This window comes from Triturus cristatus, chromosome 11, assembly GCF_964204655.1.
Source record: "Triturus cristatus chromosome 11, aTriCri1.1, whole genome shotgun sequence".
In the NCBI taxonomy this organism is placed as follows: domain Eukaryota; kingdom Metazoa; phylum Chordata; class Amphibia; order Caudata; family Salamandridae; genus Triturus; species Triturus cristatus.
Window position 1 is genome coordinate 1,162,311,585 of NC_140594.1, and position 27,723 is coordinate 1,162,339,307.

Here is a 27,723-nt window from a genome sequence, read left to right on the forward strand (position 1 = left end):
TGATAATGGACTTCAGTTTACCTCTATTGAGATGATGCCATTTTTAGACAAATGTGCAATCAAGCATATCAGCACACCTACATATCATCCTAAAAGCAATGGAAAAGTTAAGCTTTTCAACCGAGTTTTGGTTGAATGTGTTCATTCTACATTTCAGTGGAACATGAATGTGGACAAAAATATTAAAGAATTAATATGGTCTTACCGCACAACACCCCATGGTGTTACTGAAAAAAACTCTTTTGAATTTATGCGTGGAAGTAAGGCTGCCACTGAATGTATCCTTTTTGGATGGTAAAAATTATTTTCTTCAAATGTTGATGTTTGTGAGTGGTGGGAGTCAGTTCAGCACAAGTCTGGTCAGAAAAACATTGAGAAAATGAATGTTGGAAGAGAAAAAGTAAGAAAACTGAAAGTAGGCGATTGGGTAAGTGTTGAAAATCCCAATTTTGTGAGTGAAAGTTATTTGAAATTTAAAGAGCCAACGCAAGTATGTGAGCTGTGAAAACAATCTGTCAAATTGATTGATGGGGGCTAGTGGAGTACTGCTCGTTTTACTGTAGACCCCAGCTATCATGGGGATGGTGCAGCACATAAAAATTTGTGTGGAGAAAATGTATTTCAGAAGGAACACAGATGGCAATATAAGAAAGTGTTTTCATTATAGGTATGCACCTAAGAAATTAAAGGATTTTTTTAAAGACAAGTGATGTTGTGTTAACTTTGTTGATTTTAGTATTATGCTATCCTGTTATGTTTAAACCCCATGCAGAATATAGTTTTTACAATGTTTTTAGTCTGTAATGTTGTTATTTACTCTTTAGATGTAACAATTTAATGTTTTGGAACAAGGGAAGAAGTGTGGTGATGTGCAGTATAGAATGCAGCTATGTGAATGAATGCCTCGTTATCACCATAGCATTCCAGACAGAGCAGTTGGTATCTGGCCCCTCTTGGGCCTATTACTTTAAGGGAGCGAGGGAGGCTGGGAGGGCCTCCTCCTGAGCCAATAATGGACCCAGGGACCCTATTCCCCAGGGCTAGCTTTCAAGCTATGTCCCAGGGAGCCCACCCAACCGGGACAGAACAGTTTCCTCGCCCAATACCTGTATTTGTTCTCATTTGGCGGGAGCAGTGTCAAAACGTCTGCCAAGTGGGAGCAAACACATGGCTGCTTCCAGCGGGCGAGAGCTTTGAAAATTCCCCTGCTCACTGGGAGCAGACTTTTTGTATGTTTCCCTGCCCACACTGAGGTCCCGATTCACAAAGGTAAACTTGGACCAAAAGTCTAAGTTTACGACTTTCAGTATTCAGAAAGGTAAGTTACAAGTAGTATCTTTACGTCAGCACTCAGGGCAGAATCTTTACCCAAAGTGTGGAGATTCCACTCCACACCCAGAGCGTACTCTGCGGAGAGAGCTGCATTGCGCTGTGTCAAATGTTGATAAATCTAGCCTAGGAGTTTTCTACCACCAGATGGGATCACTGTATGTTTTGTTATTCGCAGCAGCCATAGTTTAATTGGCAGTCACAAAAATTGAAAGTGGTCATTTGGAGTCTCCTTTGAGGAGAAAGGGACTTCCTATGCTCGGCTCTAAGGTGGGAAACTTGGCATTTAGATAAAAAGTCAGTTGAAGACTAAGAAACCACAGTATTAGTGATCAGAGCATTCACCAATCTTTGCTGGAATTCCTGCATCTGCCAATTGCCACATGAGGCAACACATTTCAAAAACTGCTCTTTTAAAAGTTGATAATGGCCTGCAGAAATGAAAAAACAGCATTTATATTACATGAAACCAGAATGGGAACCTTCTTTTTTGTCCCTAATTTTCTTATTACAATCTAGTTGTGACAAAATGATGTAGCTGCTCAACTGTAAAAACGTTATTACAATTGAGTTGTGACACTGCAATTACTGCTGCCAGCAGGCATTGTGACTGGCAGACTAGGGAGCAGAATTCAAACTGCTGTCTAAAGAGTGATTATGATTGCGGTGAGACGGCCACCGTCAGCTCGTCGGTGGCGGTCCCAGCACCATCGGACCATGAAAAACCGCCCGCCACATTAGAATGGCGCGTGGATGGTCGGGGCAGAAAGACTGTCCCACACTAATTGAGTCCATTGGATGGTCTGTAATGCTGTAGGTATTACAATATCAGTTTCTGCCGGCCATTTCATGGCAGTTAACCCATCGTGAAAAGGTTGGAGGAAAATGACTTTGGGGGTCCCTAGCAGGCCCCCCTTCCGCCCTGGGCCTCTGGTATGTTATGATATGTACGGTGCCCCCTACATATCCCTGCACCATAAGGCAGGCACCGCATGGTGCCGGCTCATAGTGCAGGGACATGCAGAATGTGTATTTTGTGCTTCAGCCCGCAGCACACGCCGCAATACAAAAGATACAGATTGAGACCGATAGTCAGGGGGTCCCGTTTCTGAAGGGATGGCGGTCAGACAAAAGTTCCACTGTGATCCTAATGAGGACCTAGGTTTTCAGCTCTTCTGAACTGTTTTCCTGAAATACATAGTCATGAGCAGAGCTTAGCCAGTTATGGGAGCTTGTTTATTTTTTGAACAACAATAGCAGAACACTGGGAAATAATCTCTTTATGGTACTGCACATTTCAAACATTAGTTGTATTAGAAAGTAACATACTTTAAACTGCACATGTGTTTTTTCAAAACATTATTGATCGTGTGTTCGTGAGTTTCATTTCTCACTGCTTTAATTTTTCCTTTTTTTTCAACCAAATTATATTTGAAGGAAGAAAAGCCAAAGATTTAGGCTGTCTTTGGAAACTTATACAGCAGCACCAAATCTTTGTTTCCCTATTTATCTGTAGCTCAAAACAGTGTTCTAAAGCCTTTCTTCGACTGTAACGTGTGCCCACTTTCCCTGTTCTTGTTAGCTTCTTACACAAGCCTACACAAGTAATGTAAAATTGTGGCTAAACACAGAAGGGCCTATTCACAAAGGTAACTTACACTTGTTAGTAATTTAAACTTGTAATTTACTCCAACAATTCTGAGTACTTTTACTACTTTCCACTATGCACAAAATCTGAGTATAAAGAAAGGGTTGAAGCTTTTACGTGTATAAGTTACTACTGCCAAAAAGGAAACAGTAGTAGGTCCCGGACAATACATGGCCAAACACTGATACTGCAACTCCCTGCTATAGAATAAAATAGAGGTAGGGACTTAATAAATAAACCTCAAAATAAATGTTAAGTGAAATTTAATTATTTAAAGTAGTTGGAAATATAAATAAATTTACATTTAATATAAACTTAGTTTTACTAATGTATTCTAAAGGTGAATAAACCTTTTTAAAGCTCCCTATTTTGTATCGGCTGGAGACTGGAGTATAAGCAAAGTTAAAAAGCAATATTTGACATGAAGAAAACTAGTAAACATAGTTTATGTTACATATGCCCATATATTTTATGTTCATCTCTTTTCAGCATTTCAGTCCAATTTCCAATGTCTATATTGTTCATAACGCATATTTTGAGTGCAGCATTAAAATTTCATTTCAAAGGTGTTATATTCCTCATTCATCTTATCTTATTTTCTTCCGCAAGAAACTTGTGCATGAAACTTGCAGATATTTATAATTTGGAAAATCTTATTCTTAATATCCAGTTCTCTTTAACAAAAGTAGCCCATGATGTTGTTAATCTTAGCTCCAGTATGACTAGATGGCAGAAAATCATTTTGCCTAGCTCCACTGTGACTCAGGAGAACCTCACCTCAGTCTGCTATTTAGCAATATGTCCAATATGAAGACACTGAAAATTACCTTTTCTGAGGAAGAATTTAGCTCACAAACATTTATTGCCAGGACCACACTCCTGTAACTAAGTTTTGTGGCCTAAATCCAGTCTCAGGAACACCTCATTACTCTCTTCTCTCACGGGCTAATCTCGAATTTCCAAAATGCCAGGCCATTAATCCATCGTCCTCTTTGTTTGCTAGGGATCTCTGACATATTATCGACAGACACATTATCGAACTACACAAATATCGCATCAAATATATCGACATCAAAAATATCGACATTGTATACTTATTTAAAAAACGACACTAATATCGACACTACAATATCGTAATACAATTATATCGATCACACAAAAATCGCACACATAAATATCGCAATACTAAATATCGACATGAGTAAATAAATATGACACATGTCACAAATATCGATAACCAAAATATAGACATCAATAATATCGTTTTTTTTAAATATATCGACAATTCTAATACTAATAAAACCAATACTTTAAACAACATAAAGACAATATTTTCCCAAAACATACATTTTCAAATGAGATTCTACTTAAACATAAACATAACATTTATAGCGATCTCAATATTTAACAACATAATAAAAAAACACTGAAATAATTATCACATTGGAATTTCGAACACATTTAAAAAAAATTACTACACATTATAAACAATCTTTTTATATATAATGATTTAAAACTCTCCTCCTTTAAAACTAAATATACTCTTACTTAGCATTTTCCATAAAAGGAAACCAATTAACTAAAAAAAATTCAAACCATCCAATAGAAAGGCCACATACAGAAAACAACCAATAACATTCAAGAAACAATTTAAAACCACTATATAAACCAATTAAAACAAGTCTTCTACTGTGCCTTAAACCAAAGCATTGAACGAAGAAGAAACTCTGCTAAACAGAAGAAACCTACATCCTACTACTATTCTAAAAACGTAAGTAAATATTCTTTTCTAACTAAACTGCCAAATTAAACTAAAACACTAATTTATCTTTACTCAAATAAATAACTAACTTATATATTCCATCTCTTTATGTTTCCACTACAGATATTACTCCAAACAGCTAAAGAAAATATTGAAGATTGCCAGAAAAGACTCACTAAAAAGTAAGTATACTATCAAAATACTTTATAAAATAATAATTAAATCCTACTCCAACCCCAAAACATCCTAAACCCCTAAACAAATCCATGTTCTCTTTTTTAAGTTTTAAAAAACCTGTATAAATTAACACCTATAGTCTATACCACTGGGCATGAGGGAATGCTCTGTTTGCTTAGGGAGAGGTTGGGCTACTGCATCTTATTTATTAGGGAGGAGGGGCACATAGTAAGAGGGGTAGGGGACAGGGGTACATTGACATGTGGTGGGGGGGGGGTAGAGAACTGGGTGGGAAGGTTGTTCCTTCTCCTGAATAATTGGTCTTGATGATAAATGTGTGTTACTTCCGGGACAGGTGAAGGCGGGGGAATGTTTTTAGAGTTGTTGATTTGTAAAACAAAATACGTTTCAACAAAAAAAAATATAGTCTATACCAAACAGCAATACCACCCCACTGAAAAAACGAAACCAACCAAAACAATATATGTTCTTTAACTTTCAGAGACTACATCAACTAAACAGCATTTTGTCTACAAACAACATCTTCATTCAAATACAACCAAAAACACTTGGTAAGTATATATAAAAAAAATGCTTTTTTGCTATTTTCATTTAAATATATAAAGTACTATTACATATATTTTCATATACATTTTTTCCAGATTTCTAACACATCACGATGACAGAAGAAGCCCAATTTATAACATCGCAGAAAGGAAAATTCCTATTGTGTTACATGGGTTACACATACACCCAAGAAAAGCAGACGGACCGAAAAGTGAACTGGAAGTGTTCTAAATATTATTCTAACAAATGCTACGGACGAGCAACAACAAGTGAAACAACTGTACTATATACAAGAGAGCATAACCATCCACCCAATCTCTCTGAAATAGAAGTCAGATCAACCCTTGAAAATATCAAAGAATTAGGCACTGGTTCACAAACTGCTACAAGTGTAATCCTAAAAGAACTATTACCTAGAGTGCCCAAAGAAGCAAGAGGCCAATTACCATCAATTGCTTCTATAAAAAGAACTATTGCTAGGACCAAAAAAGCAACCACGACAACTATACCATCCCCTAAAACTTTTCAAGAGATCATCATTCCACCAGAATTAACTATCACCCACAATAATGAACCTTTTATTTTTTTTTATAACAAAAGCACAGAAAAAAGAATCATAATGTTTGCTACTGCAAACAATATAACTAAACTGCAACAATGCCAAACATGGATGATGGATGGCACCTTTACAATATGCCCAAAACCATTCTACCAGCTTTTCACAATACACGGTCAATATCACAACACTTCCATACCTTTAATTTATGCACTATTACCTAACAAACAAAACACAACATATAATGAAATGCTAGGAAAACTAAAACAAGAATCAAATGATTTTTACCCTCAAAGAATTATCATAGACTTTGAGCAAGCCATGATAAATTGCATTCTAAAACTGTACCCCCATACAGCTATCCAAGGATGTTACTTCCATCTAAACCAATGTATATGGAGACATTTATAAAAATCTTCACTAAGTGTAGAATATGCCACTAACATAAGTTTTGCACATCAAATCAAACTTCTAACAGCCCTAGCTTATGTACCAACCACAGATGTTGCAGAACATTACAATCTTTTATTAGAAAGTCCATTCTACAAACAAAATGAAGTAAAGTTATCTCCCCTCTTAGATTATTTTGAGGATACCTGGGTGGGGAGACTACACAGATCAGGCCATAGACGTCAGCCCAAGTTCCAAATACCTTGGTGGAATGTATATGTAAGTACACTCAACCAACAAGCCAAAACTAACAACGTCATCGAGGGCTGGCATAATGCATTCCTAACTTATACTGGGAGAACAACTCCAACACTACAAAAACTACTAATTGCCATACAAAAGGAACAAAGTTTCCAAGAATTAAGAATGCAACAATCTGTCCTACAATTAAAACGAAAACAATCTAGACAAACTACTCAAATGTATAATTACCTACAACAACAGGTACAGCTATACCCATCCACAAGAGGACTTGAGTACTTAAATATAATAGCTCAAACTCTCTTCTAAACCCTTTCCTAAATATTAACCCACAATTCTACTAAAACAACTATCACAACATAAATAAACCACTTTATTATATCACATATTTAATTATGTGGTCTAAAATATATAAATCAATTATATGGACATATATTTAGACAACATAATTAAACAAACCAAGTACACAACAACAATATTAAATATATAAGGTTTGGCCACCAACAATTAAAATATTTAAATGAACTTACCTGTGTAGTTGCTCCAATGGGATAATAACATTCCTTCCAAATAAATCCAGGTAGTTCAAAATCCATAGGTATAAAAAAAAAATCCAAATAAAATGTAAAAATACAACTGTTTATCGAAAACAACGTCTACGCAAAAAAACGACTATCCATTAACCATAAAAATCCCGAAAAATATTAAAAAGGTAAATAACCGCTCCTGGAAACCCGAACAATAAAGGAAGTGTAAAATAAAGATTAGTAAACACAACTAATACACACTTCCTTTAAAAAAAAGAAGGTGTTTGATACCGACGAAAATATCTTCTCCGTAAAACCTACAAAAGAGAAACAAACATTCCCACCCACACACAAACACACATAAGGCACCTAACAACATCACTACAAACGTTATTCAAACACTATAAAACTTTAACACACCGAAATAACAAAACACTAACAAAGCCACAAACACGGAACACAACGTAAATTATAAAACCGTATACAAACTATTACTAACACCCTAACTTCTAAAACATCAATCCATACACACTTATTACAACATTACTACTTCCACAAAACACTTAAAACTATTTAATAATAAAGAAAATAACTCTTACCTTCTCAAACGCGAAACAGCTCCCGACAGCGACCTGGATTCGACCAAAATACCCCAAAACAACAGCGAGCGATTACAAAGTAAAGGACCCAAACAAACAGAACAACTAAAAAAATACCAATAAATGCCCTAACTATTTATTTAACATTACACATTACTTTAAAAATTAGTAAAACATTAGAATAAAATACTCAAAAAGAATACCTATTTTTTTTTATCTATGTGAAAATTATTTAACGTATTAAAATAAATATAATAAATAAAATATTTATTAATATATCAATAAAACTGTATATATTACCAAAATAAATAGATGAACATGATATAATTAATATATTGTATCTACAACATATCAAAAAAAAAAATACATATTCTAAAATGTAAACAATTTCAATATTAATTATGTAATATAAATATTAATAATTAAAATGTATTAATCATATATTTCAAAACATACAATTTCTTATAAATTCAAATAAAGTCTAAAAATGTTGAGAGTACACAATATAAATTTATAAATATTAAACAGCTATAAAAATCAGATTTCTTTATTTTTAATTATTTTGTGTGTTCATATATTCATGTCCAAAATATACATTAAACAAATATATATCCATTATAAAAAAATTATGACTATAATACAAATGTTAAATATTACTTATTTTATTACATGTTTATTTCAATGATTTAATTATTAGAATATGCGTAATAATAAACAATATTTTCTCTCTAATGAATATACATTCCAACAACTATAAAACAAATCTTATTTTCCTTTCTACTATTTTATAAAAAAAACTTCGAATTTGCATTCTGATATAACTTCTATCTTTTATCCAACCAAAACTAAAATCTACAGATTTTTTGTAAATTAAAACAAATTAATTTAACTGTTCCTATTCAACTCTATATTTAATTCTAATATTTGCTATTTACCAAACTTAATTAACATACTACTCCCACTACAGACTGAACTTAATTAATTTACTATTCTCACTCCAACCTATATTAAATTATAGTAGGTGCTGGACACTGAACTAAATTAATTTACTATTCCCACTCCAGTCTATATTTAATTAAGATAAGTGCTGGACACTGAACATAATTAATTAACTATTCTCACTCCAACCTATATTTAATTAGAGTATGTGCTGGACACAGAACTTAATTAATTTACTATTCCCACTCCAATCTATATTTAATTAAGATAAGTGCTGGACACTGAACTTAATTAATTTACTATTCTCACTCCAATCTATATTTAATTAGGGTAGATGCTGGACACTGAACTTAATTAATTTACTATTCCCACTCTAGTCTATATTTAATTAGGATAAGTGCTGGACACTGAACATAATTAATTTACTATTCTCATTCCAACCTATATTAAATTAGAGTAGGTGCTGGACACTGAACTTAATTAATTTACTATTCCCACTCCAGTCTATATTTAATTAAGATAACTGCTGGACACTGAACTTAATTAATTTACTATTCTCACTCCAACCTATATTAAATTAGGGTAGGTGCTGGACACTGAACTAAAATATTTTACTATTCCCACTCCAGTCTATATTAAATTAAGATAAGTGCTGGACACTGAACTTAATAAATTTACTATTCTCACTCCAACCTATATTTAATTAGAGTATGTGCTGGACACTGAACTGAATTAATTTACTATTCCCACTCCAGTCTATATTTAATTAAGATAAGTGCTGGACACTGAACTTAATTAATGTACTATTCTCACTCCAACCTATATTACATTAGAGTAGGTGCTGGACACTGAACTTAATTAATTAACTATTCCCACTCCAGTCTATATTTAATTAAGATAAGTGCTGGACACTGAACTTAATTAATTTACTATTCTCACTCCAACCTATATTTTATTAGAGTATGTGCTGGACACAGAACTTAATTAATTTACTATTCCCACTCCAATCTATATTTAATTAAGATAAGTGCTGGACACTGAACTTAATTAATTTACTATTCTCACTCCAATCTATATTTAATTAGGGTAGATGCTGGACACGAAACTTAATTAATTTACTATTCCCACTCTAGTCTATATTTAATTAAGATAAGTGCTGGACACTGAACATAATTAATTTACTATTCTCACTCCAACCTATATTAAATTAGAGTAGGTGCTGGACACTGAACTTAATTAATTTACTATTCCCACTCCACTCTATATTTAATTAAGATAACTGCTGGACACTGAACTTAATTAATTTACTATTCTCACTCCAATCTATATTTAATTAGGGTAGATGCTGGACACTGAACTTAATTAATTTACTATTCCCACTCCACTCTATATTTAATTAAGATAACTGCTGGACACTGAACTTAATTAATTTACTATTCTCACTCCAATCTATATTTAATTAGGGTAGATGCTGGACACTGAACTTAATTAATTTACTATTCCCACTCTAGTCTATATTTAATTAAGATAAGTGCTGGACACTGAACATAATTAATTTACTATTCTCACTCCAACCTATATTAAATTAGAGTAGGTGCTGGACACTGAACTTAATTAATTCACTATTCCCACTCCAGTCTATATTTAATTAAGATAACTGCTGGACACTGATTTTAATTAATTTACTATTCTCACTCCAACCTATATTAAATTAGGGTAGGTGCTGGACACTGAACTAAAATATTTTACTATTCCCACTCCAGTCTATATTAAATTAAGATAAGTGCTGGACACTGAACTTAATAAATTTACTATTCTCGCTCCAACCTATATTTAATTAGAGTATGTGCTGGACACTGAACTGAATTAATTTACTATTCCCACTCCAGTCTATATTTAATTAAGATAAGTGCTGGACACTGAATTTAATTAATTTACTATTCTCACTCCAACCTATATTACATTAGAGTAGGTGCTGGACACTGAACTTAATTAATTAACTATTCCCACTCCAGTCTATATTTAATTAAGATAAGTGCTGGACACTGAACTTAATTAATTTACTATTCTCACTCCAACCTATATTACATTAGAGTAGGTACTGGACACTGAACTTAATGAATTAACTATTCCCACTCCAGTCTATATTTAATTAAGATAAGTGCTGGACACTGAACTTAATTAATTTACTATTCTCACTCCAACCTATATTTTATTAGAGTATGTGCTGGACACAGAACTTAATTAATTTACTATTCCCACTCCAATCTATATTTAATTAAAATAAGTGCTGGACACTGAACTTAATTAATTTACTATTCTCACTCCAACCTATATTTTATTAGAGTATGTGCTGGACACAGAACTTAATTAATTTACTATTCCCACTCCAATCTATATTTAATTAAGATAAGTGCTGGACACTGAACTTAATTAATTTACTATTCTCACTCCAATCTATATTTAATTAGGGTAGATGCTGGACACTGAACTTAATTAATTTACTATTCCCACTCTAGTCTATATTTAATTAAGATAAGTGCTGGACACTGAACATAATTAATTTACTATTCTCACTCCAACCTATATTAAATTAGAGTAGGTGCTGGACACTGAACTTAATTAATTTACTATTCCCACTCCACTCTATATTTAATTAAGATAACTGCTGGACACTGAACTTAATTAATTTACTATTCTCACTCCAATCTATATTTAATTAGGGTAGATGCTGGACACTGAACTTAATTAATTTACTATTCCCACTCTAGTCTATATTTAATTAAGATAAGTGCTGGACACTGAACATAATTAATTTACTGTTCTCACTCCAACCTATATTAAATTAGAGTAGGTGCTGGACACTGAACTTAATTAATTTACTATTCCCACTCCAGTGTATATTTAATTAAGATAACTGCTGGACACTGATTTTAATTAATTTACTATTCTCACTCCAACCTATATTTAATTAGAGTATGTGCTGGACACTAACCTGAATTAATTTACTATTCCCACTCCAGTCTATATTTAATTAAGATAAGTGCTGGACACTGAACTTAATTAATTTACTATTCTCACTCCAACCTATATTACATTAGAGTAGGTGCTGGACACTGAACTTAATTAATTAACTATTCCCACTCCAGTCTATATTTAATTAAGATAAGTGCTGGACACTGAACTTAATTAATTTACTATTCTCACTCCAACCTATATTTTATTAGAGTATGTGCTGGACACAGAAATTAATTAATTTACGATTCCCACTCTAATCTATATTAAATTAAGATAAGTGCTGAACACTGAACTTAATTAATTTACTATTCTCACGCCAACCTATATTACATTAGAGTAGGTGCTGGACACTGAACTTAATTAACTATTCCCACTCCAGTCTATATTTACTTAAGATAAGTGCTGGACACTGAACTTAATTAATTTACTATTCTCACTCCAACCTATATTTTATTAGAGTATGTGCTGGACACAGAACTTAATTAATTTACTATTCCCACTCCAATCTATATTTAATTAAGATAAGTGCTGGACACTGAACTTAATTAATTTACTATTCTCACTCCAATCTATATTTAATTAGGGTAGATGCTGGACACTGATCTTAATTAATTTACTATTCCCACTCTAGTCTATATTTAATTAAGATAAGTGCCGGACACTGAACATAATTAATTTACTATTCTCACTCCAACCTATATTAAATTAGAGTAGGTGCTGGACACTGAACTTAATTAATTTACTATTCCCACTCCACTCTATATTTAATTAAGATAACTGCTGGACACTGCACTTAATTAATTTACTATTCTCACTCCAATCTATATTTAATTAGGGTAGATGCTGGACACTGAACTTAATTAATTTACTATTCCCACTCCACTCTATATTTAATTAAGATAACTGCTGGACACTGAACTTAATTAATTTACTATTCTCACTCCGATCTATATTTAATTAGGGTAGATGCTGGACACTGAACTTAATTAATTTACTATTCCCACTCTAGTCTATATTTAATTAAGATAAGTGCTGGACACTGAACATAATTAATTTACTATTCTCACTCCAACCTATATTAAATTAGAGTAGGTGCTGGACACTGAACTTAATTAATTTACTATTCCCACTCCAGTCTATATTTAATTAAGATAACTGCTGGACACTGATTTTAATTAATTTACTATTCTCACTCCAACCTATATTAAATTAGGGTAGGTGCTGGACACTGAACTAAAATAATTTACTATTCCCACTCCAGTCTATATTTAATTAAGATAAGTGCTGGACACTGAACTTAATTAATTTACTATTCTCACTCCAACCTATATTACATTAGAGTAGGTGCTGGACACTGAACTTAATTAATTAACTATTCCCACTCCAGTCTATATTTAATTAGGATAAGTGCTGGACACTGAACTTAATTAATTTACTATTCTCACTCCAACCTATATTTGATTAGAGTATGTGCTGGACACAGAACTTAATTAATTTACTATTCCCACTCCAATCTATATTTAATTAAGATAAGTGCTGGACACTGAACTTAATTAATTTACTATTCTCACTCCAATCTATATTTAATTAGGGTAGATGCTGGACACTGAACTTAATTAATTTACTATTCCCACTCTAGTCTATATTTAATTAGGATAAGTGCTGGACACTGAACATAATAATTTACTATTCTCACTTCAACCTATATTAAATTAGAGTAGGTGCTGGACACTGAACTTAATTAATTTACTATTCCCACTCCAGTCTATATTTAATTAAGATAACTGCTGGACGCTGAACTTAATTAATTTACAATTCTCACTCCAATCTATATTTAATTAAGATAAGTGCTGGACACTGAACTTAATTAATTTACTATTCTCACTCCAACCAATATTACATTAGAGTAGGTGCTGGACACTGAACCTAATTAATTAACTATTCCCACTCCAGTCTATATTTAATTAAGATAAGTGCTGGACACTGAACTTAATTAATTTACTATTCTCAATCCAACCTATATTTTATTAGAGTATGTGCTGGACACAGAACCTAATTAATTTACTATTCCCACTCCAATCTATATTTAATTAAGATAAGTGCTGGACACTGAACTTAATTAATTTACTATTCTCATTCCAATCTATATTTAATTAGGGTAGATGCTGGACACTGAACTTAATTAATTTACTATTCCCACTCTAGTCTATATTTAATTAGGATAAGTGCTGGACACTGAACATAATTAATTTACTATTCTCACTCCAACCTATATTAAATTAGAGTAGGTGCTGGACACTGAACTTAATTAATTTACTATTCCCACTCCAGTCTATATTTAATTAAGATAACTGCTGGACACTGAACTTAATTAATTTACTATTCTCACTCCAACCTATATTAAATTAGGGCAGGTGCTGGACACTGAACTAAAATAATTTACTATTCCCAATCCAGTCTATATTAAATTAATATAAGTGCTGGACACTGAACTTAATAAATTTACTATTCTCACTCCAACCTATATTTAATTAGAGTATGTGCTGGACACTGAACTGAATTAATTTACTATTCCCACTCCAGTCTATATTTAATTAAGATAACTGCTGGACACTGAACTTAATTAATGTACTATTCTCACTCCAACCTATATTACATTATAGTAGGTGCTGGACACTGAACTTAATTAATTAACTATTCCCACTCCAGTCTATATTTAATTAAGATAAGTGCTGGACACTGAACTTAATTAATTTACTATTCTCACTCCAACCTATATTTTATTAGAGTATGTGCTGGACACAGAACTTAATTAATTTACTATTCCCACTCCAATCTATATTTAATTAAGATAAGTGCTGGACACTGAACTTAATTAATTTACTATTCTCACTCCAATCTATATTTAATTAGGGTAGATGCTGGACACTGAACTTAATTAATTTACTATTCCCACTCCACTCTATATTTAATTAAGATAACTGCTGGACACTGAACTTAATTAATTTACTATTCTCACTCCAATCTATATTTAATTAGGGTAGATGCTGGACACTGAACTTAATTAATTTACTATTCCCACTCTAGTATATATTTAATTAAGATAAGTGCTGGACACTGAACATAATTAATTTACTATTCTCACTCCAACCTATATTAAATTAGAGTAGGTGCTGGACACTGAACTTAATTAATTCACTATTCCCACTCCAGTCTATATTTAATTAGGATAACTGCTGGACACTGATTTTAATTAATTTACTATTCTCACTCCAACCTATATTAAATTAGGGTAGGTGCTGGACACTGAACTAAAATATTTTACTATTCCCACTCCAGTCTTTATTAAATTAAGATAAGTGCTGGACACTGAACTTAATAAATTTACTATTCTCGCTCCAACCTATATTTAATTAGAGTATGTGCTGGACACTGAACTGAATTAATTTACTATTCCCACTCCAGTCTATATTTAATTAAGATAAGTGCTGGACACTGAACTTAATTAATTTACTATTCTCACTCCAACCTATATTACATTAGAGTAGGTGCTGGACACTGAACTTAATTAATTAACTATTCCCACTCCAGTCTATATTTAATTAAGATAAGTGCTGGACACTGAACTTAATTAATTTACTATTCTCACTCCAACCTATATTTTATTAGAGTATGTGCTGGACACAGAACTTAATTAATTTACTATTCCCACTCCAATCTATATTTAATTAAGATAAGTGCTGGACACTGAACTTAATTAATTTACTATTCCCACTCCAATCTATATTTAATTAAGATAAGTGCTGGACACTGAACTTAATTAATTTACTATTCTCACTCCAATCTATATTTAATTAGGGTAGATGCTGGACACTGAACTTAATAATTTACTATTCCCACTCTAGTCTATATTTAATTAGGATAAGTGCTGGACACTGAACATAATAATTTACTATTCTCACTTCAACCTATATTAAATTAGAGTAGGTGCTGGACACTGAACTTAATTAATTTACTATTCCCACTCCAGTCTATATTTAATTAAGATAACTGCTGGACGCTGAACTTAATTAATTTACAATTCTCACTCCAATCTATATTTAATTAAGATAAGTGCTGGACACTGAACTTAATTAATTTACTATTCTCACTCCAACCAATATTACATTAGAGTAGGTGCTGGACACTGAACCTAATTAATTAACTATTCCCACTCCAGTCTATATTTAATTAAGATAAGTGCTGGACACTGAACTTAATTAATTTACTATTCTCAATCCAACCTATATTTTATTAGAGTATGTGCTGGACACAGAACCTAATTAATTTACTATTCCCACTCCAATCTATATTTAATTAAGATAAGTGCTGGACACTGAACTTAATTAATTTACTATTCTCACTCCAATCTATATTTAATTAGGGTAGATGCTGGACACTGAACTTAATTAATTTACTATTCCCACTCTAGTCTATATTTAATTAGGATAAGTGCTGGACACTGAACATAATTAATTTACTATTCTCACTCCAACCTATATTAAATTAGAGTAGGTGCTGGACACTGAACTTAATTAATTTACTATTCCCACTCCAGTGTATATTTAATTAAGATAACTGCTGGACACTGATTTTAATTAATTTACTATTCTCACTCCAACCTATATTAAATTAGGGTAGGTGCTGGACACTGAACTAAAATAATTTACTATTCCCACTCCAGTCTATATTAAATTAAGATAAGTGCTGGACACTGAACTTAATTAATTTACTATTCTCACTCCAACCTATATTACATTAGAGTAGGTGCTGGACACTGAACTTAATGAATTAACTATTCCCACTCCAGTCTATATTTAATTAAGATAAGTGCTGGACACTGAACTTAATTAATTTACTATTCTCACTCCAACCTATATTTTATTAGAGTATGTGCTGGACACAGAACTTAATTAATTTACTATTCCCACTCCACTCTATATTTAATTAAGATAACTGCTGGACACTGAACTTAATTAATTTACTATTCTCACTCCAATCTATATTTAATTAGGGTAGATGCTGGACACTGAACTTAATTAATTTACTATTCCCACTCTAGTCTATATTTAATTAAGATAAGTGCTGGACACTGAACATAATTAATTTACTATTCTCACTCCAACCTATATTAAATTAGAGTAGGTGCTGGACACTGAACTTAATTAATTTACTATTCCCACTCCACTCTATATTTAATTAAGATAACTGCTGGACACTGAACTTAATTAATTTACTATTCTCACTCCAATCTATATTTAATTAGGGTAGATGCTGGACACTGAACTTAATTAATTTACTATTCCCACTCTAGTCTATATTTAATTAAGATAAGTGCTGGACACTGAACATAATTAATTTACTATTCTCACTCCAACCTATATTAAATTAGAGTAGGTGCTGGACACTGAACTTAATTAATTTACTATTCCCACTCCAGTGTATATTTAATTAAGATAACTGCTGGACACTGATTTTAATTAATTTACTATTCTCACTCCAACCTATATTAAATTAGGGTAGGTGCTGGACACTGAACTAAAATAATTTACTATTCCCACTCCAGTCTATATTAAATTAAGATAAGTGCTGGACACTGAACTTAATAAATTTACTATTCTCGCTCCAACCTATATTTAATTAGAGTATGTGCTGGACACTAACCTGAATTAATTTACTATTCCCACTCCAGTCTATATTTAATTAAGATAAGTGCTGGACACTGAACTTAATTAATTTACTATTCTCACTCCAACCTATATTACATTAGAGTAGGTGCTGGACACTGAAATTAATTAATTAACTATTCCCACTCCAGTCTATATTTAATTAAGATAAGTGCTGGACACTGAACTTAATTAATTTACTATTCTCACTCCAACCTATATTTTATTAGAGTATGTGCTGGACACAGAACTTAATTAATTTACTATTCCCACTCCAATCTATATTTAATTAAGATAAGTGCTGGACACTGAACTTAATTAATTTACTATTCTCACTCCAACCTATATTTTATTAGAGTATGTGCTGGACACAGAACTTAATTAATTTACTATTCCCACTCCAATCTATATTTAATTAAGATAAGTGCTGGACACTGAACTTAATTAATTTACTATTCTCACTCCAATCTATATTTAATTAGGGTAGATGCTGGACACTGATCTTAATTAATTTACTATTCCCACTCTAGTCTATATTTAATTAAGATAAGTGCCGGACACTGAACATAATTAATTTACTATTCTCACTCCAACCTATATTAAATTAGAGTAGGTGCTGGACACTGAACTTAATTAATTTACTATTCCCACTCCACTCTATATTTAATTAAGATAACTGCTGGACACTGCACTTAATTAATTTACTATTCTCACTCCAATCTATATTTAATTAGGGTAGATGCTGGACACTGAACTTAATTAATTTACTATTCCCACTCCACTCTATATTTAATTAAGATAACTGCTGGACACTGAACTTAATTAATTTACTATTCTCACTCCGATCTATATTTAATTAGGGTAGATGCTAGACACTGAACTTAATTAATTTACTATTCCCACTCTAGTCTATATTTAATTAAGATAAGTGCTGGACACTGAACATAATTAATTTACTATTCTCACTCCAACCTATATTAAATTAGAGTAGGTGCTGGACACTGAACTTAATTAATTTACTATTCCCACTCCAGTCTATATTTAATTAAGATAACTGCTGGACACTGATTTTAATTAATTTACTATTCTCACTCCAACCTATATTAAATTAGGGTAGGTGCTGGACACTGAACTAAAATAATTTACTATTCCCACTCCAGTCTATATTAAATTAAGATAAGTGCTGGACACTGAACTTAATAAATTTACTATTCTCGCTCCAACCTATATTTAATTAGAGTATGTGCTGGACACTGAACTGAATTAATTTACTATTCCCACTCCAGTCTATATTTAATTAAGATAAGTGCTGGACACTGAACTTAATTAATTTACTATTCTCACTCCAACCTATATTACATTAGAGTAGGTGCTGGACACTGAACTTAATTAATTAACTATTCCCACTCCAGTCGATATTTAATTAGGATAAGTGCTGGACACTGAACTTAATTAATTTACTATTCTCACTCCAACCTATATTTGATTAGAGTATGTGCTGGACACAGAACTTAATAATTTACTATTCCCACTCCAATCTATATTTAATTAAGATAAGTGCTGGACACTGAACTTAATTAATTTACTATTCTCACTCCAATCTATATTTAATTAGGGTAGATGCTGGACACTGAACTTAATTAATTTACTATTCCCACTCTAGTCTATATTTAATTAGGATAAGTGCTGGACACTGAACATAATAATTTACTATTCTCACTTCAACCTATATTAAATTAGAGTAGGTGCTGGACACTGAACTTAATTAATTTACTATTCCCACTCCAGTCTATATTTAATTAAGATAACTGCTGGACGCTGAACTTAATTAATTTACAATTCTCACTCCAATCTATATTTAATTAAGATAAGTGCTGGACACTGAACTTAATTAATTTACTATTCTCACTCCAACCAATATTACATTAGAGTAGGTGCTGGACACTGAACCTAATTAATTAACTATTCCCACTCCAGTCTATATTTAATTAAGATAAGTGCTGGACACTGAACTTAATTAGTTTACTATTCTCAATCCAACCTATATTTTATTAGAGTATGTGCTGGACACAGAACCTAATTAATTTACTATTCCCACTCCAATCTATATTTAATTAAGATAAGTGCTGGACACTGAACTTAATTAATTTACTATTCTCACTCCAATCTATATTTAATTAGGGTAGATGCTGGACACTGAACTTAATTAATTTACTATTCCCACTCTAGTCTATATTTAATTAGGATAAGTGCTGGACACTGAACATAATTAATTTACTATTCTCACTCCAACCTATATTAAATTAGAGTAGGTGCTGGACACTGAACTTAATTAATTTACTATTCCCACTCCAGTCTATATTTAATTAAGATAACTGCTGGACACTGAACTTAATTAATTTACTATTCTCACTCCAACCTATATTAAATTAGGGCAGGTGCTGGACACTGAACTAAAATAATTTACTATTCCCAATCCAGTCTATATTAAATTAATATAAGTGCTGGACACTGAACTTAATAAATTTACTATTCTCACTCCAACCTATATTTAATTAGAGTATGTGCTGGACACTGAACTGAATTAATTTACTATTCCCACTCCAGTCTATATTTAATTAAGATAACTGCTGGACACTGAACTTAATTAATGTACTATTCTCACTCCAACCTATATTACATTAGAGTAGGTGCTGGACACTGAACTTAATTAATTAACTATTCCCACTCCAGTCTATATTTAATTAAGATAAGTGCTGGACACTGAACTTAATTAATTTACTATTCTCACTCCAACCTATATTTTATTAGAGTATGTGCTGGACACAGAACTTAATTAATTTACTATTCCCACTCCAATCTATATTTAATTAAGATAAGTGCTGGACACTGAACTTAATTAATTTACTATTCTCACTCCAATCTATATTTAATTAGGGTAGATGCTGGACACTGAACTTAATTAATTTACTATTCCCACTCCACTCTATATTTAATTAAGATAACTGCTGGACACTGAACTTAATTAATTTACTATTCTCACTCCAATCTATATTTAATTAGGGTAGATGCTGGACACTGAACTTAATTAATTTACTATTCCCACTCTAGTCTATATTTAATTAAGATAAGTGCTGGACACTGAACATAATTAATTTACTATTCTCACTCCAACCTATATTAAATTAGAGTAGGTGCTGGACACTGAACTTAATTAATTAACTATTCCCACTCCAGTCTATATTTAATTAAGATAAGTGCTGGACACTGAACTTAATTAATTTACTATTCTCACTCCAACCTATATTACATTAGAGTAGGTGCTGGACACTGAACTTAATGAATTAACTATTCCCACTCCAGTCTATATTTAATTAAGATAAGTGCTGGACACTGAACTTAATTAATTTACTATTCTCACTCCAACCTATATTTTATTAGAGTATGTGCTGGACACAGAACTTAATTAATTTACTATTCCCACTCCAATCTATATTTAATTAAGATAAGTGCTGGACACTGAACTTAATTAATTTACTATTCTCACTCCAATCTATATTTAATTAGGGTAGATGCTGGACACTGAACTTAATTAATTTACTATTCCCACTCCAATCTATATTTAATTAAGATAAGTGCTGGACACTGAACTTAATTAATTTACTATTCTCACTCCAATCTATATTTAATTAGGGTAGATGCTGGACACTGAACTTAATAATTTACTATTCCCACTCTAGTCTATATTTAATTAGGATAAGTGCTGGACACTGAACATAATAATTTACTATTCTCACTTCAACCTATATTAAATTAGAGTAGGTGCTGGACACTGAACTTAATTAATTTACTATTCCCACTCCAGTCTATATTTAATTAAGATAACTGCTGGACGCTGAACTTAATTAATTTACAATTCTCACTCCAATCTATATTTAATTAAGATAAGTGCTGGACACTGAACTTAATTAATTTACTATTCTCACTCCAACCAATATTACATTAGAGTAGGTGCTGGACACTGAACCTAATTAATTAACTATTCCCACTCCAGTCTATATTTAATTAAGATAAGTGCTGGACACTGAACTTAATTAATTTACTATTCTCAATCCAACCTATATTTTATTAGAGTATGTGCTGGACACAGAACCTAATTAATTTACTATTCCCACTCCAATCTATATTTAATTAAGATAAGTGCTGGACACTGAACTTAATTAATTTACTATTCTCACTCCAATCTATATTTAATTAGGGTAGATGCTGGACACTGAACTTAATTAATTTACTATTCCCACTCTAGTCTATATTTAATTAGGATAAGTGCTGGACACTGAACATAATTAATTTACTATTCTCACTCCAACCTATATTAAATTAGAGTAGGTGCTGGACACTGAACTTAATTAATTTACTATTCCCACTCCAGTCTATATTTAATTAAGATAACTGCTGGACACTGAACTTAATTAATTTACTATTCTCACTCCAACCTATATTAAATTAGGGCAGGTGCTGGACACTGAACTAAAATAATTTACTATTCCCAATCCAGTCTATATTAAATTAATATAAGTGCTGGACACTGAACTTAATAAATTTACTATTCTCACTCCAACCTATATTTAATTAGAGTATGTGCTGGACACTGAACTGAATTAATTTACTATTCCCACTCCAGTCTATATTTAATTAAGATAACTGCTGGACACTGAACTTAATTAATGTACTATTCTCACTCCAACCTATATTACATTAGAGTAGGTGCTGGACACTGAACTTAATTAATTAACTATTCCCACTCCAGTCTATATTTAATTAAGATAAGTGCTGGACACTGAACTTAATTAATTTACTATTCTCACTCCAACCTATATTTTATTAGAGTATGTGCTGGACACAGAACTTAATTAATTTACTATTCCCACTCCAATCTATATTTAATTAAGATAAGTGCTGGACACTGAACTTAATTAATTTACTATTCTCACTGCAATCTATATTTAATTAGGGTAGATGCTGGACACTGAACTTAATTAATTTACTATTCCCACTCCACTCTATATTTAATTAAGATAACTGCTGGACACTGAACTTAATTAATTTACTATTCTCACTCCAATCTATATTTAATTAGGGTAGATGCTGGACACTGAACTTAATTAATTTACTATTCCCACTCTAGTCTATATTTAATTAAGATAAGTGCTGGACACTGAACATAATTAATTTACTATTCTCACTCCAACCTATATTAAATTAGAGTAGGTGCTGGACACTGAACTTAATTAATTCACTATTCCCACTCCAGTCTATATTTAATTAGGATAACTGCTGGACACTGATTTTAATTAATTTACTATTCTCACTCCAACCTATATTAAATTAGGGTAGGTGCTGGACACTGAACTAAAATATTTTACTATTCCCACTCCAGTCTTTATTAAATTAAGATAAGTGCTGGACACTGAACTTAATAAATTTACTATTCTCGCTCCAACCTATATTTAATTAGAGTATGTGCTGGACACTGAACTGAATTAATTTACTATTCCCACTCCAGTCTATATTTAATTAAGATAAGTGCTGGACACTGAACTTAATTAATTTACTATTCTCACTCCAACCTATATTACATTAGAGTAGGTGCTGGACACTGAACTTAATTAATTAACTATTCCCACTCCAGTCTATATTTAATTAAGATAAGTGCTGGACACTGAACTTAATTAATTTACTATTCTCACTCCAACCTATATTTTATTAGAGTATGTGCTGGACACAGAACTTAATTAATTTACTATTCCCACTCCAATCTATATTTAATTAAGATAAGTGCTGGACACTGAACTTAATTAATTTACTATTCTCACTCCAACCTATATTTTATTAGAGTATGTGCTGGACACAGAACTTAATTAATTTACTATTCCCACTCCAATCTATATTTAATTAAGATAAGTGCTGGACACTGAACTTAATTAATTTACTATTCTCACTCCAATCTATATTTAATTAGGGTAGATGCTGGACACTGAACTTAATTAATTTACTATTCCCACTCTAGTCTATATTTAATTAAGATAAGTGCTGGACACTGAACATAATTAATTTACTATTCTCACTCCAACCTATATTAAATTAGAGTAGGTGCTGGACACTGAACTTAATTAATTTACTATTCCCACTCCACTCTATATTTAATTAAGATAACTGCTGGACACTGAACTTAATTAATTTACTATTCTCACTCCAATCTATATTTAATTAGGGTAGATGCTGGACACTGAACTTAATTAATTTACTATTCCCACTCCACTCTATATTTAATTAAGATAACTGCTGGACACTGAACTTAATTAATTTACTATTCTCACTCCAATCTATATTTAATTAGGGTAGATGCTGGACACTGAACTTAATTAATTTACTATTCCCACTCTAGTCTATATTTAATTAAGATAAGTGCTGGACACTGAACATAATTAATTTACTATTCTCACTCCAACCTATATTAAATTAGAGTAGGTGCTGGACACTGAACTTAATTAATTTACTATTCCCACTCCAGTCTATATTTAATTAAGATAACTGCTGGACACTGATTTTAATTAATTTACTATTCTCACTCCAACCTATATTAAATTAGGGTAGGTGCTGGACACTGAACTAAAATAATTTACTATTCCCACTCCAGTCTATATTAAATTTAGATAAGTGCTGGACACTGAACTTAATAAATTTACTATTCTCGCTCCAACCTATATTTAATTAGAGTATGTGCTGGACACTGAACTGAATTAATTTACTATTCCCACTCCAGTCTATATTTAATTAAGATAAGTGCTGGACACTGAACTTAATTAATTTACTATTCTCACTCCAACCTATATTACATTAGAGTAGGTGCTGGACACTGAACTTAATTAATTAACAATTCCCACTCCAGTCTATATTTAATTAAGATAAGTGCTGGACACTGAACTTAATTAATTTACTATTCTCACTCCAACCTATATTTTATTAGAGTATGTGCTGGACACAGAACTTAATTAATTTACTATCCCCACTCCAATCTATATTAAATTAAGATAAGTGCTGGACACTGAACTTAATTAATTTACTATTCTCACGCCAACCTATATTACATTAGAGTAGGTGCTGGACACTGAACTTAATTAATTAACTATTCCCACTCCAGTCTATATTTAATTAAGATAAGTGCTGGACACTGAACTTAATTAATTTACTATTCTCACTCCAACCTATATTTTATTAGAGAATGTGCTGGACACAGAACTTAATTAATTTACTATTCCCACTCCAATCTATATTTAATTAAGATAAGTGCTGGACACTGAACTTAATTAATTTACTATTCTCACTCCAATCTATATTAAATTAGAGTAGGTGCTGGACACTGAACTTAATTAATTTACTATTCCCACTCCACTCTATATTTAATTAAGATAACTGCTGGACACTGAACATAATTAATTTACTATTCTCACTCCAACCTATATTAAATTAGAGTAGGTGCTGGACACTGAACTTAATTAATTTATTATTCCCACTCCACTATATATTTAATTAAGATAACTGCTGGACACTGAATGTAATTAATTTACTATTCTCACTCCAACCTATATTAAATTAGGGTAGGTGCTGGACACTGAACTAAATTAATTTACTATTCCCACTCCAGTCTATATTAAATAAAATAAGTGCTGGACACTGAACTTAATTAATTTCCTATTCTCACTCCAACCTATATTTAATGATAGTATGTGCTGGACACTGAACTGAATTCATTTACTATTCCCACTCCAATCTATATTTAATTAAGATAAGTGCGGGACACTGAACTTAATTAATTTACTATTCTCACTCCAAACTATATTAAATTACAGTAGGTGCTGGACAATGAACTTAATTAATTTACTATTCCCACTCCAGTCTATATTTAATTAAGATAAGTGCTGGACACTGAACTTAATTAATTTACTATTCTGACTGAAATCTATATTTAATTATGGGATTTGTAAAATTCTAAATTATATTTAAATTTTCTAAATAATTATTTTTTTAAATTAAAAAATATATAAACATTTTAAATTAACTTCCCACCCTTATCCCCTATAGCCCAACATTCCGCTCCTAAAATATTTGTAAAATTCTAAATTTAATTTACAATTTCTAAATAATTTTTATAAAACATTAACAAATATATAAACATTTTTAAAACACTTCCCACCCTTATCCCCTATCAACCAACATCCTGCTCCTAAAATTATTTGTAAATTTCGAAATTTAATTTACAATTTCTAAATAAATTTTTACAAAAATTAAACAATATATAAACATTTTTAAAACACTTCCCACCCTTATCCCCTATAAACCAACATCCCGCTCCTAAAAATATTTGTAAAATTCAAAATTTAATTTACAATTTCTAAATAAATTTTTACAAAAATTAAACAATATATAAACATTTTTAAAACACTTCCCACCCTTATCCCCTATAAACCAACATCCCGCTCCTAAAAATATTTGTAAAATTCGAAATTTAATTTACAATTTCTAAATAATTTTAATACAAAATTAACAAATATATAAACATTTTTTAAACACTTACCACCCTTATCCCCTATAAACCAAAATTATTTGTAAAATTCTAAATTTCATTTACAATTTCTAAATACATTTTTAACATTTTTTAACAATATATAAACATTTTTAAAACACTTCCCACCCTTATCCCCTATAAACCAACATCCCGCTCCTAAAATTTTTTGTACAATTCTAAATTTAATTTACAATTTCTAAATATTTTTTTTTTAAATTAACAAATATATAAACATTTTTAAAACACTTCCCACCCTTATCCCCTATAAACCAACATCCCGCTCCTAAAATTATTTGTAAAATTCTAAATTTAATTTACAATTTCTAAATTATTATTTTTTTAAATTAAACAATATATATACATTTTAAAACACTTCCCACCCTTATCCCCTATAAACCAACATCCCGCTCCTAAAATTAAATATACATTTCACATTTTAAGTAAAATTTACTAATTAAATTTTACAATATATTAAAAAAATTAATTAACTTTTTTAAAACACTCCCCACCCTTATCCCCTATAACCCAACATCCCGCCCCTAAAACAATATAAATATTTCTCATATTATATACATTTTAACTATTTATACAAACAACTTCAAAATATGTACTAAACACACAATGACGATATTTTCACATGTCGATATTATTACTAACGATATTACTTACATCGACATATAAGTAAAAAAAAGAAACGATATTTTTCACATCGATATTATCTATTTCGATATTTTGTACATTCGATATTTTTGACTCGATATTTATGTCCCTCGATATTAAAAAGTCGATATATAGACTGCTCACCGTTTGCTAGGTAGAGTTATGTGAAGATATCAGCGTTCTACCCATGCAAACCTTTTGAAGTGATAGGAAAAATGTGTAGATGTTTTGAAGGATGTTGTAAGTTTTGGGGTTGTAACTAGAAATATATGCAGGACAAAATCAACAAAAATGTTGATTTTGTGCAGACAGATCCATGCAGCATCCAAGTATTTTCTGGATATATCAATTGCAAACGTTTTGTAAGAATTTTCAAAATCATATAAAGTTTAGTGAAGTTTCAAGTTCATAAATGTCAGAGTTTGTTCAGTTTAAAAATCGTATGGATAACAGTTACATCTTGGATCCCACTAATATGTGACATTCTACCAAAATGAACTTAGGTGACTTGATCCTATATATAAATTACATAATTCAATGTGTTGAGCAATCACTGATAATAAAGACAGTATTCCAGCATTAGTACTCTTTCAACGCACCTTTCTTTGTATCTCTAGTCATATGAAATGAGACAAATTCTTGTTTGGGAAACAATTGGACAGCATTCTAAATTATTACTAGAGGGCAGCATCATGCAGTAATGACAGCTTCATATACCTGTGATCATAACCGCCCTAATTTGAGCATTTATTAGCTCCCGTAATGCAGGCTTGGTCTCAGCCTTCACTTTATTTTCCATTACAAGAAGTCCAAGAAATTCCAGGTCTGATTCTACTTCTTCTCTGGAAGAAAAGACAGGAAAAGGGAAAATATCATAGATAGAGAAACTATCACTGAGTACAGCTTCCTGACACAGACTTCTGTACATGACATACATGATGTGCCAAAGGCGCATG

General features: G+C 31.5%; 1 protein-coding gene across 1 annotated transcript in view; it reads right to left on the reverse strand.

Annotated features, from left to right (window-relative positions):
• LOC146788639 (putative cation-transporting ATPase 13A5) overlaps positions 1-27,723 on the reverse strand; it is a 586,298-nt gene that overhangs the window by 270,962 nt on the left and 287,613 nt on the right. The window contains exon 18 of the mRNA XM_085635842.1: positions 27,485-27,609. Coding sequence (XP_085491968.1) covers positions 27,485-27,609 — 125 coding nt within the window. The remainder of the gene's footprint in view (positions 1-27,484; positions 27,610-27,723) is intronic.